Raw genomic sequence first — 12,127 nt, 5'->3', positions numbered from 1 at the left:
GATTAATGAGTTAATATTTGGGAGAGAAATTGGAATCTGTGGAGGCATCCTTGTCATGTTGATAAGAGCTGTGAGGCAGCCAGGGCCTTCACTTGCTCCACACTTCAATCTTCTGAAATCAATAAGAACATCTGCAGCGTCTGTCTGTCACTCTCACTCTCACCGACATTATTACTTTGGTTTATTTACAGGACGTCTTACCTGATGCACGATAAATACATGAATACATACCAATCGTGCTTGGTCAGGTGTCACTTTCTAACACACTCGTTAGCCGATCGACTATGAAACACACTGTGGATTCAAACAGAATCACTTGCTTAGGTTTAGGCATAGACTGTATACAATAAGTCACCCATTGGTTTGTGAAGCCGCAAGCTCAGCATTTTGGCCGTTGCCATCTTGGATTTTTGCAACCAGTGAATGGAAGAGACCATATTTGGAATACGGAGGAGTGACGTAGAGACACCGTTTATGTCACGATCAGGCTTTGCCTTCTGTGTTGTGTGTGTGTCTTTGTGTAGCTCCACCCTCCTCACTCTAGTGTCAGTCACTCCCTCAGCACCAGCCCAACTCCCTTCACCTGCCTCTGATCACTAATCAAGCACTCCCTCATCAGCACAACTCCCCTCACCTGTTCAAGCCACTATTTAATTAAACCCCTGCCTCTCTCTCACTCACTCACTGCCAGATCATTGCATGTCTACCTGCCCGTTTGGCTCGTCCTGTTCCCGGTTTCCCCGTCTTCCTGCCCTGCCTCATCCTGCTGGATTTCCCCCTTCGTCTCTTGTTTCGTCCGTGAATTCCCTGTGTGTTCTTGTAAGTGTCCTGTTCTGACTTAAGTTTTCATTAAATTCCACTTCACTCTTCTTCTTTGAGTTTTAATTACCACATATTCATGACTTTAGAATCTCCGAAATTTGTGAGTTTTACAACATTGACTTATTTCTATTACCCCCCCCTCCCCCAGGTACTGAATAATTATTGTTCTTTTACATACAATACGCCGTCATACATTGATTTCCATAGTGGGAATCCAATCACAATGCAGGCACAGTCAAGACAGCAGGAAGGCTTATTAGTACCAGTTGTGAATGCCATCACACAATGTACGTTTTGGGGCCAGTCTTCCAAAAATTTGCCAGACCCCATTAAAATGTCCTTCATTTCTAATCAGTGTTGAAATTGTTCGAAAAGCCCATTGACTCTTTGTCATATCCTATTCTTTGTTTCAAGCAAGACTTCTTTGCTGTGGCTGAACATGTTGTTGGATCACCTGTAGTACTCTTCTAGCTGAGCCAGCATACTGATACAGAGATGGTTGTGTACTAAAGGGACATTTTGCAGGACAGCATGCACATGCAATTCCATTAATCCCTCTATCTTGTGGTTGGAGATTAGCTTTTGAATATTTTCACGACAGCTGTGGTCGGAGGTGTTATGTTTTGAAGTCATCAATCTGTATGTCCATTGGTTGGTCCGGGACATTCTTGTGAACTTGATATCTCAGGAGCACCTTAAAGGGAATTCTTATAATTTTGGGCACAAACATTCACTTACACTCAAGTTTGAACTGATTAGAATTTGGTGGTCAAAGGTCACTGTGACTTCACGAAACACATTTGTCACAAAAGTCAAGAATTGCTCTGGTAATTATGATAAAGTAATGACATTTTGTCCAGATATGGATGTAAACTGGAAGATGAATATTTGCAAAGTCCCTAAGAAATTCCATTATGTGCATTGCTACCCTGTTTTACAACTTTGCCTCGACATCTGCACAATGCTCAGTGCTGCTTGTAGACAAGAGCCCTGCATCATAGCGTGCATTCTGTCAGCGGTGGGAACAGGCCAGCAACTTTGAAAACTTCTAATCCACATTTGGGTGGTTCTATGTAAAACCGAAAACAAACCAAACATGTGTGACTCCAAACAGTCACCACCGGGCAGATCAAACCAGAGAGAGAGAGAGAGAGGTATTTCTGCATTGTTTACCAGACTGCAGTCACGAACCAGCCTCCCTTCTGATCATGCAAATCAATCCCGCTGTCTCAGTTAATTTACAGAGTCCGTGCTGATGTTGAGGAACTGCCTCAATTCATCAAAGATGTTGGAGCAGACGACTGTGGACTTGAATTTTCATCAATTGCTGTAATACAATTATAGAGGAGGTGGAGTTCAGTGGGCAGGGGGCATGTTTGTTTACAAGCACTCCTGAATAGTAAGTGGCTGCATTACAGGCGACAGACTGCACACTTCCTTCAGTATTTATATTCAAAGCATGCTTAACCATTCTAACTCTTGTGCCAGCCAACTCACCAGCTTTGTGAGAGCTCTGACTGGCTTCAGCCTTTGGACAGTTTCACCCAAGCATCTGGTCTCAATCCAGCTAAATCCTCTTGTTCAATAAAAGAGTTAATGCTCACCTACAGTAGGCCATGACATAACCGTACCGTGTTGTGGAATATTGTGGCTTTCTAAATAATTCAACCTATGACGATCTTGGTTCTCCTCTAGTTTTGGACTCGGGGACGCTGACATGCATAGTCTCGCTGTAAACTTCCAGCGTAGGTTTATTTAGTGTTCAGGTTTAGGAAACAATACTCCTTGGTTAGCACGAGGAATCGATCGTGGTTTGTGTAAAACAAGAAATGTTTTTTAAGTAACTGGCGTTAGTTAAGTACGTAACAAAACTAAGTTGACGTTGACATGGTTTCACGAACAAAGGTCTCCTGGGTGAAAGTCCTGTGTTTCTTTGACCCATCCATTCTCTCCTCCCATCCGCTGCAATCGGCCTTTCTCACTCTTTTTACTACATCAATAGTAACAGTGACGCGGGTTGGTTTACACCCACGTGTCGGTAGTTGACGAGTTTTGATGAGAACGGGTTGAATAATTCTGTTCTTAAAGAGCAAATGTTTTCTTCGCTGTACACGGGATCTCAGAGATTGTTTTTGGCGTGTGCCGTTGATAGAAAAAAAGCTTTTATTTTGCTCTGGATTATCTTGTGTCTGCTTGGATTTAAAAGTCTAACCGTGACCAAGTGGGTACAACTCTGTGGTCCATTATATATGTTGACTGTGGAAGCAGCTGCCACATCAAGCCCAAGTTTGTGCCACACACACATTTTTGCTGCTGGTTGCATCATTTGAAAGCTGTTTAGCGCTTTGCAGGTAATGTACAGGGGGTGAGACTGGATTACAACTAACTGCTGCAATCCACAAAACCTTAAGAATGAATTTAAAGATGCTAAAATGCTCCATAGATCTGAGGGGAACTGCAGAGTTGATGATCATTTTCTGTGGGTTTGTTACTCCACATCACACATACTCCATTGATCTCATTTTATAATAGAACATGTATTGTGCTGTAAATTGTACTTACTTTCTAATTAGGCACTAATAAAAGCTTAGATTCTAACAGTGAGTCAATATATGATTTTACATTTTTACAGTAAAGATGATAAGCAGTAAGCTTTATGTTCATATGTTTTATGTTGAAAAGGTATATTTATAGGGCTACTCAAACATTCTGGTTTGACACTTCAATAAAGTTGGGGGACTTCCAAGAGAAAGATAAAAAATAAAAAAAACTGAACAGTTCAAATTGAAGCAGCAGAGGCAGAGAAATACTGACTTTAAGTCCCTGGTATGTGGGTCAAGTTTCAAAAACTCTGGATCCTACAACTCCCATAATGCAACGTGACATGTCCCTATAGTGCATGGTTTCTGTTATAGATGTGTCGTCTCCCAAGCTCAAGCTGAGTAAACCCTGTTGACTTCATCGGTCTTGTTTAGCTGTGTCGTGCTCCCCCTGACTGTTCAGCTGATAAGTAGAATCAATGGACTGATTATACAGAGTGCTGCAGGAACGAGTCCGAAAACCAAGAAATGAGTCAGCATTCTTTGCGCTTCCGGTCCCCTCGTCTCAAAGTCAATTTAGTGGAGGGAACCAGTGCGAGGCCAACTTTAGCTTTGGCCTCAAAATAAAGTCATCCATGCAGCACTCGAAATGGAACATTTTATTCAATATTAAGACTCCTATTCATACTAACATGGCAATTAATAAAGCTACAGCAATGTTAAAACATTATAAGAATTCTAAAAGAATCCCTGTACATGATTTTAGAACCCAAACATCAAGCAGGGCTCCTCCTCCTCGTGTCTTTTAACATATAAGCTCCCTATTGTGTCCTCTGTGCTGGCAGACTGCTTTTCATCCATGTGGCCTGTTCTTGGCAGAGGACATTCTTCCATGCAGGGCTGCTGGACCAGCACCGTAATTATCCAATTAGACGGTGGGGCAAGACTGTCTGCGGGCCACTGTGAGCCGCACAGAGAGGCCTAATCACGTCAGCCGCACAGAGAAACTGCACTGAGTCCTAATGTATTGTATTTCTGTTAGAGGTGATGTGCTAATGTCAGCACTGAGTCACCTCCCGGGGCTAACTCTCTCACACCCACACACCCTCACACCCACACATACACACGCAACCACACACGGTCTGATGTGAGACCAGTAGATGTGTGAAGGCTGTGGCTGTGATATGTTCTCGCTTATCACTCTTTTATTTCGTCACTGAGGTTGTTGCTGTTGTTGGTGTGGTGCACAGACAGGTGACAAATGAAGGGAAAACGCCTGTGGGAAATTGTGTTTTGTATAAGACGTCATTTAAACAACAAATGAGGTGAAATATGCTGCTCATATCATCAGTTGAGACCCACTCACTGGGAGAATCTCTGACTGAGGCTGTTCTGGAGGCTCCTGATGGAACTACACTCCGTCACATTTTGGTCGCGATACCATTGTCCGCTGCTAGCATTAGAGAAGCAGAATGTCCTCAAAGAAGCTGGTATTGATGTGTGTGTGTGTGTGATCATGGTCAAACGTGGGCCTGGAGACTCCTAATGTAGCAGCAACTACCACAGAAGAGGTTTTGGGGTGTTTTTGCCACGTGTTTATATGTCTCTGGACAGATTTTGTCACAGCGATAGCACCACAACCGTGCAAGAAACTTCTTACAGATGTGTAGTTGAGATCAACATGAAATGTTGGAGATGGACATGAACTGCCCTAAATAAGAGAAAATGATGATCACATACTGTACCAGCAAATGCTGTGTAAGAGATGTATCATCCTCTATGATATGACATAATTATATGATAAAATCAAAGCAGACTTCCCCCAGAACCTTTTTCACAACAGGACATATTCCAATGAAGCCAAAGTTAGAATGAAATGGAATTCCCTGAGTCAGACCCCAACAACTGTGAGATAAATAACCGACCCATTGCTTTATCCGTTATTTGATTCGTCTATGTGCCTGAATTGAGTCTGTGGATTCCTTTGAGCTTCTTGCGAAACACCATCATGAGTACTTGCACTGGAAGAGCTTGCTGTTTGTCAGTGCCTGACATACTCATTGAGGATTCAGTGGCCGAAGTACAAGTTTGAGTCAGAAACCTTCGCTGCAGCTCAATCAACTCAATGCAAATTCAAGTTGATCAAGTGGATGTTGATTTGCGCGAGGAGAATAGAAATCTGTCGCCTGCTTCTGCGTCGTTACAATTCACAACACTTGGCTGCTATTTCATCAATTTGAATTATTTGCTTAATTTCTCTGTGCACTGAAGCAGAGCAGTGTGAGGCCAGTCTGTGTCAGGGGCCCCGTGAAATGGAGCTTTTCTGCCTAATTGCGAGAGGTGTCAAATTACCAAACCCTGCAGCAACAGTGTGTCAAACCGCTTTGATTCACCAACAAAACATCTGGAAAAACCCTTCACACCACTGACTTTCAACAGCTTTGCTTTATTGGGTGCTGAAAGAAAACTCTGTGTCCCTTTTCCATTTCACCCACGATACAATATAAGAACTGTGATAGAAAATTGTGTCACTTTAATGTGTAATATTGTTTACTAGAAATAATCCAAATGTCCATTTGTAATTTGGAAGATACAGAAGCGCAGTCCACCAGGAGAACAGAACAAAAAATAGATATTTGGAATGAAAGCAACAAAAATATACTGTTGGCTCAGAATGATGACATCAGTAACAGTCAAATTATTTACTGACCAAGTCATTGATGAAGTCAAAATCCGGTCAGAATTTGACACTTCCTCACCATCCCTAACGTTCCATCATCGCCTTTATGTGTTGGTGGTGTTCAGTAGCTTCCAGTCCAAAACTACATTGTCAATTACATTTCAACTTGGGAAACATATTTTCTGACAAATATTTTGACAAAACATAAATACGTTTCTTATCTTTAAGCGTAAGGAGGATGGATGGGTCAAACAAACAAGACTTTCAGCCAGGAAACGTTGAACTATTTCCAGCGACCTGAAGTTTCTAAAACACATTTCCTTCCTTAAACGCATCAAAACATTGTGAGCAAATCTGAAATTGAAATTGATCTTTAACAGACCTTTGTGTTGACTTGTAGCATGCGTCCATTCCATTTGAGTGTCTCAGTAAGACATGCCAGTGAACCAGCAAGTATACTACTGTAGGCCTATATTCTGAAACTGGTAGTTATTAATTACACCTGTGTTTTTGTTTTATATGATATGATCAGATATGGTCAGTTGCCAGCAGTTTCCATGGCATTACAGCTGTAATGGGGAACATTTGTAAGTTTTCAGGCTTGGTCTTTGTTCACTGCTCTACCTGACAATATAACAGTGATAACCATTGCAGGGACCCTGTTAGCACCCACTCCCAGCGAGCCTACATCATACTCTGTAGTGTGCCACTCGTTTTTTTAATCGTTTACAAATAGTTTTATTATTATTATTTGATATATATAAATATATATATGGGTATAAAAATAAAATGTATTCATAAATATATATAGTAGTAATTCTTTTTAGTCGCCTACTAGCCAACTTACTCATACTTATCACTACTACTATGAAATAATACCACTAATAATAATAATACTAATACTAATATGATAATACATCTTTGGGGCTGGTGGCAGTGTGTTGGGAGCTCTAATGTATCCGGGCAGAGAGCTGCAGCACGCCGCCTCGCAGCCTCCTCATCACCGCCTTCACTTCGCGCTCTGCGCCTTCACCCGCGACCGGCGGAGATGTAAAGTGGATTCAATTGCCGCAAATGCAACGCGGTGGGATTTAAACCGCTCTCTTTTATTCTTTTATTCCGGGACTGTCTCTTTATTCACCGCATCGCTTCTCTCCCTGTGTGTACGTGTGTGTGTGTACGTGTTGTGTGTGTGTGCGTGCTTTTTTCTCCCGTGCAGCTCCTCTCTGCTGGGATCCTGGTCTGCCAGGGGCTGCAAAGCCGTGCTAGTCGACTCATTCAGAACCAAATGCGTGTGTGACAGACTGTCCACCTTCGCCATTTTAGCACGGCTCAATCCAGAAATGGTAAGTCCGACAACCTCCCTTCACTTCGTAGGTGTTTACAAGGTATCGGAGACGTGTGTTTTTTTTCTTTTTTTGGGCTGGGTTTATACGTGAATGCATCAGCTGTTTTTTGGGGGGCTTTTTTTGCTCCAAAGGGCGTCATTGTCATTACATATCAACAGATCCTCCCTCTCTCTCCCCCCCCTTCCCCTTCGCTGTCTCGACATGCCAAAGCCATGCTGCAAGGTTATTCGGTTATTATCGCCTTGCCAAGGGTGAGGATTTTCTTTTCTATTGTGTGTGTGTGTGTGTGTGTGTGGTGGCGGTGGGGGGGGGGGGGGGGGGGGGGGGCTCTTTATTGATGTTGCACCTAGAAGGAGATAAACAGCTTGTGTTCCAAGAAGAAATGCACACAGGAGGGGCAGTGCTGTGCTATGCATTAAGATGGTGGTCATCACTGTCAGATGCACTGACGAGTGGGATTTAACATCATGTTATAGCTGGTGCTGATCATACCGGCATGCAGCCCCCCCCCCCCCCCCCCCTCACCTCCACTCTTCCTATTCCATCTGAAACCAGCAATTGTTGTTCACATATTAGCACATTTTAACATATTACACTGTCAAAGGCGTCTCTATGGTTACCATGCACCCATGGGGATGGTGCTGCATGACAATCCGGTAATCTGAATTAAAGGTACATTTCAAAAAGGCCACATAATGGCTGCAGCTGGACACAGCTGCCAGCAGAGTGTGTGTGTGTGTGTGTGTGTGTGTGTGTGTGTGTGAGAGAATGGCACATGTCTGTTAAAAAGCACAGCAGTGTCCCAGTGACTCAAACCTGCCCCAGTTTCTTTGGGGAAAGGGCAGTGTCTTTGTGGGAATTTTCATTCAGCGTGATTAGTTATTATTAGACTGGAAATTGCCTCGGAAGCAGTTTGTTCGCCAGTTGCCCTGGTAACAGCATTGGCAACGAGGCTTTCTTAAAGACACAGCGGGCAGCACGCTTGCTAGGCCAGGATGAGACTGCTCTCGTTTACCACCTCGAGCCCGAGCATGTTTCATTATTTGTTGTTCGAGATGGTTGCGGGTTTTGATTGAAGAGGGAGGGATGAGAGGGAAGGTGTTGTATGTTTTGCTTGTGGAGGCTGCACTAGTGTGTTCCATTTGTGCTTTGTGCTCTCGGTGCTGAAATGATCGGTTCATCGATGAATTGGTCGACTCTGGAGGAGTCAGTGGCAATTTAAGAATAGTTGAGCATTTTGGAAAGGACTGATTAACCTAGCATAGCATAAAGACTGGAAGCAGGGGGGGGTAGAGTTGTTTGTTTAATGTGCACACAAATGGAAATGTAAACATGTCGATTTGTGGTTTTGGGTGAAGTCACATGCTGGAACTCGTTCTTGACACAAAACAGTGTATCCATCTGTCTTTCTGTGCAACAGCTCCAGCTATGGCGCGGTTGATTGTGAATGCCGAGCACAGCATTTTACTACCAGTCCTGATGATACCACACATGGCAACGTCAGCGTGACAAGACAACTCTGAAGCTGCACACTGTGCCCGGCTGTTGTTGGCCAAGAAATAGTTCCACATAGCAGCATCCCCTGAAACCATAGGCTCTTTAGCCTGACTTGCTGTTTCTCCCTGCCTCCAGTCTTTATGCTAAGCTAGGCTAACCAAGTTTTGTCTCTGGCTTCAGCTTCATGCATACTCTACAGTCATGAGATCAGTATGGTCTTGTCATTAGGCTTTCTTTGAATTGTTACAGCTGGTTAGTTGCTTCTTATCAATGTACAGCGGCCCATCAGATAATGTTGGTGTTTTGATGTTTGCCAGTCATAGTTACTGTAAACAGTGATTTTCATACACTGCTGCATGTCGAATGTAGGATGTTTGATATCCTTTTCACATTTTGTGTAAAGCTACTGTGAGGAACTTTCGTTTTGTTTTGATTGTGGCGGTCCACCTGGTTTCCTTCAGTAAACCACTCATTTTACTGCAGCAGGGTCTGGCAGTCTGCCCCCCTTCAGTCATGTTTCTGGTTCTTTCATGCCTCCCTTCCCTCCAGCAGGCCCAGCAGCTAGGTGTAGTTGTTGACTCCCAGCGGAGACCAGCGGAGCAGCCAGGAGGAGGAGTTGCTGCTGCTCCCGGACGCAGAGCTCACCACATCCCGCTGGAGCTCCAGCTGCAGGTCCAGGGCGGCAGAGAAGCCGGACCTGGGCCTGTCCACTGCGAGCTGGTCGCCGCCGGAGGCCCTGCTGGAGTCTGAGCTGAAGACCTTTATTGTGAATCTGCATCCACAAAGTCAAAACTTCATGATGTTAGTTGTAATGAATAAATATATTTTAAAATCGAGTACATTTCTCTGGCATTTATAGTTTTCTACTGGACCGAAACGTACCGAACCGTGGCTCCACTGTATCATACTCAACCCAACCGTGAGTTTTGTGAACCGTTACACCCCTAGTAAAGAAGTTACATTGTATTAGAATGTAAAGAAGTTACATTGTATTAGAATGTAACTTCTTTACATTCCATTAGAATGTAAAGAAGTTACATTGTATTAGAATGTAACTTCTTTACATTCTAATAGATGTAAAGAAGTTACATTGTATCAGAATGTAACTTCTTTACTAGGGGTGTAACGGTTCACAAAACTCACGGTTGGGTTGAGTACGATACAGTGGAGCCACGGTTCGGTACGTTTCGGTCCAGTAGAAAACTATAAATGCCAGAGAAATGTACTCGATTTTAAAACATATTTATTCATTACAACTAACATCATGAAGTTATTCTTTGACTTTGAACAATGATGGAACTATACCTGAGTGACCTTCTGGGGTGTCTTCTTAGCAACACATCAGCATAAAAAACAAAAACTGCTCCTTAATGTTATGTAGTATTGTTACTTACATCTTGCAAAAGAGATTTTTAATCTCAATGGGACTACCTGGTTAAATAAAGGTTTATAAAAAGTTTTTTTTTTATTCAAACGTATTCGGTTCTGTCACGGGAGTTCACAGGTAGGACCCAAACGCAAGACCACAGGAGACAGAAGTGAATATTAACAGGTTTTATTTAGACTGTGCGTGCAGGTGTGGAGCCCGTGGTCCGACACCCGAGCGGCAGATCGCCGGTGTGAGTCCCGTGGCTCGACACCGGAGGGCTGGCAGCTTGACGGCGAGTGTAGTCCGTTTAACACCAGGCGGGTAGAGCGGCGGAGTGTATCCACAAACACAAGGAGCGCAGAGGATGCCACGGGGTTTCAGCGGGTGAAAGACGGTACGACCTGACAAGCCCAGACTGCAGGGCCAGAGCTTATGTAGTGACAGGAGACTCATTAGTGGGCCCTGAGTCTGGTGTGTCAGGCTGCAGGAGGTGATCGGCTGGAGTGTCCTCAGCTGTGCCCAATCAAGGGTGCGGCCATGGGAGGTGTCTGGAGGCAGAGGACAAACAGAGCACATGGCACACAACAACAAACAGGGGAATGACAGGACACATGAGAGGAGATCAGGGGAAACACACACCGGGTCAGACAGGGATCCTGGATCCTGACAGGTTCGTCATGCGTACCAAACCGTGAGCCTCGTACCGAACGGTTCATACGAATACGCGTATCGTTACACACCTATTCTTTACATTCCAATAGAATTGTCTTTTGAAGATGAACAGGACATTTTTCAGTTTCAAGTAATGACTGGGTTACTTTCGGTGCTGCTTTAGTATTGATCATGTTTTGATATTTGAGTCATATTGTGGATGATCAGATGGAGTTATGATGGTAGCAGTCGCCCAATTGCAGATTCAGCTTGAGCAAAACCTTTTCCTATTGTGTTCAAATCAGGCCCATAGGAGTTTACAAGGCAGGTGTCCTTTCTCAAAACACTGACCTGATGCATCAAGTGGATATTTTTTGCTGAACATAATATTATGCATTGGCCCTCTACATCCTCTAGTCCAGCGGTTCCCAAACTTTTTAGGCCGCGCACCCCCTTCTACATCCCGACCGGGTTCGCGCACCCCCCCCCCCCCCTTAATAAAAAAAAAAAAGAAAAGAAGCAACAGAGCCTTTAAGCCTTCATAGCCGCATAAGAATCGGACCAATGAGTGAACAGTTTGCTCGCGCGTGGCATTTGTTTACAAGATTTAGTCTGCTGTTAAATGTTGCAGTGTGAACACAAACCGAACAAAGGAGCAACTGCAACAAAGCAAACGAACTGAAGGTGTGAAAACGCCCTGAAACACTGCAACAAAGTTTCAATAACTTTCAGTGACACAAGGCGTCACTTTTAAAGGGCAATACGGATGTGAGGACACACGCACAGGCTCAGAGGCAGATTATCACATTTCATTTACAATTAATGAGCGACTAATGTAGCCAGGATGTCTTCGGACAAAGCATCGATGCGGCGACACAGTGTTGTTGGACACCGGGATCATGCACAACGTTTTTGCTTCTTTCTCCCCAATCATACATTCCACCATCTCTCTGGCAGCTGGCGAGCTCACGTCTTCGGCGATTGTGTGCGGTAGCCCCTTTCTCGCTATTCTGTAACCAGATATGAAGCCCGTAGTGCGTCATTTATAGACCAACACATGAATGAGACTCCAGTTGTTTTTGGCTGTTTTGTAACTCCTCCAATTTCGATATAAAGAATGTAAGGGGCTTTTGACTTGCACTGGCATGCTTGGTGTTCAGGTGGCGACGTAAATAAGAGCTTCAGACTGTTAGCCAGAACCTCACTGCACACCACGCAC

At 43.9% G+C, this 12,127-nt stretch overlaps 1 protein-coding gene across 1 annotated transcript in view; it reads left to right on the top strand.

Moving 5' to 3' along the window:
- Positions 1 to 12,127, top strand: part of adgrb1a (adhesion G protein-coupled receptor B1a) — a gene marked incomplete at its 5' end in the record, with an annotated part of 113,651 nt that overhangs the window by 64,495 nt on the left and 37,029 nt on the right. The window contains one exon of the mRNA XM_079274672.1: positions 7,262 to 7,388. Coding sequence (XP_079130798.1) covers positions 7,262 to 7,388 — 127 coding nt within the window. The remainder of the gene's footprint in view (positions 1 to 7,261; positions 7,389 to 12,127) is intronic.

This window comes from Melanostigma gelatinosum, assembly GCF_949748355.1.
Source record: "Melanostigma gelatinosum genome assembly, chromosome: 9".
NCBI classification, from domain to species: Eukaryota; Metazoa; Chordata; class Actinopteri; order Perciformes; family Zoarcidae; genus Melanostigma; species Melanostigma gelatinosum.
This window is presented reverse-complemented; position numbering and strand designations above follow the sequence as displayed.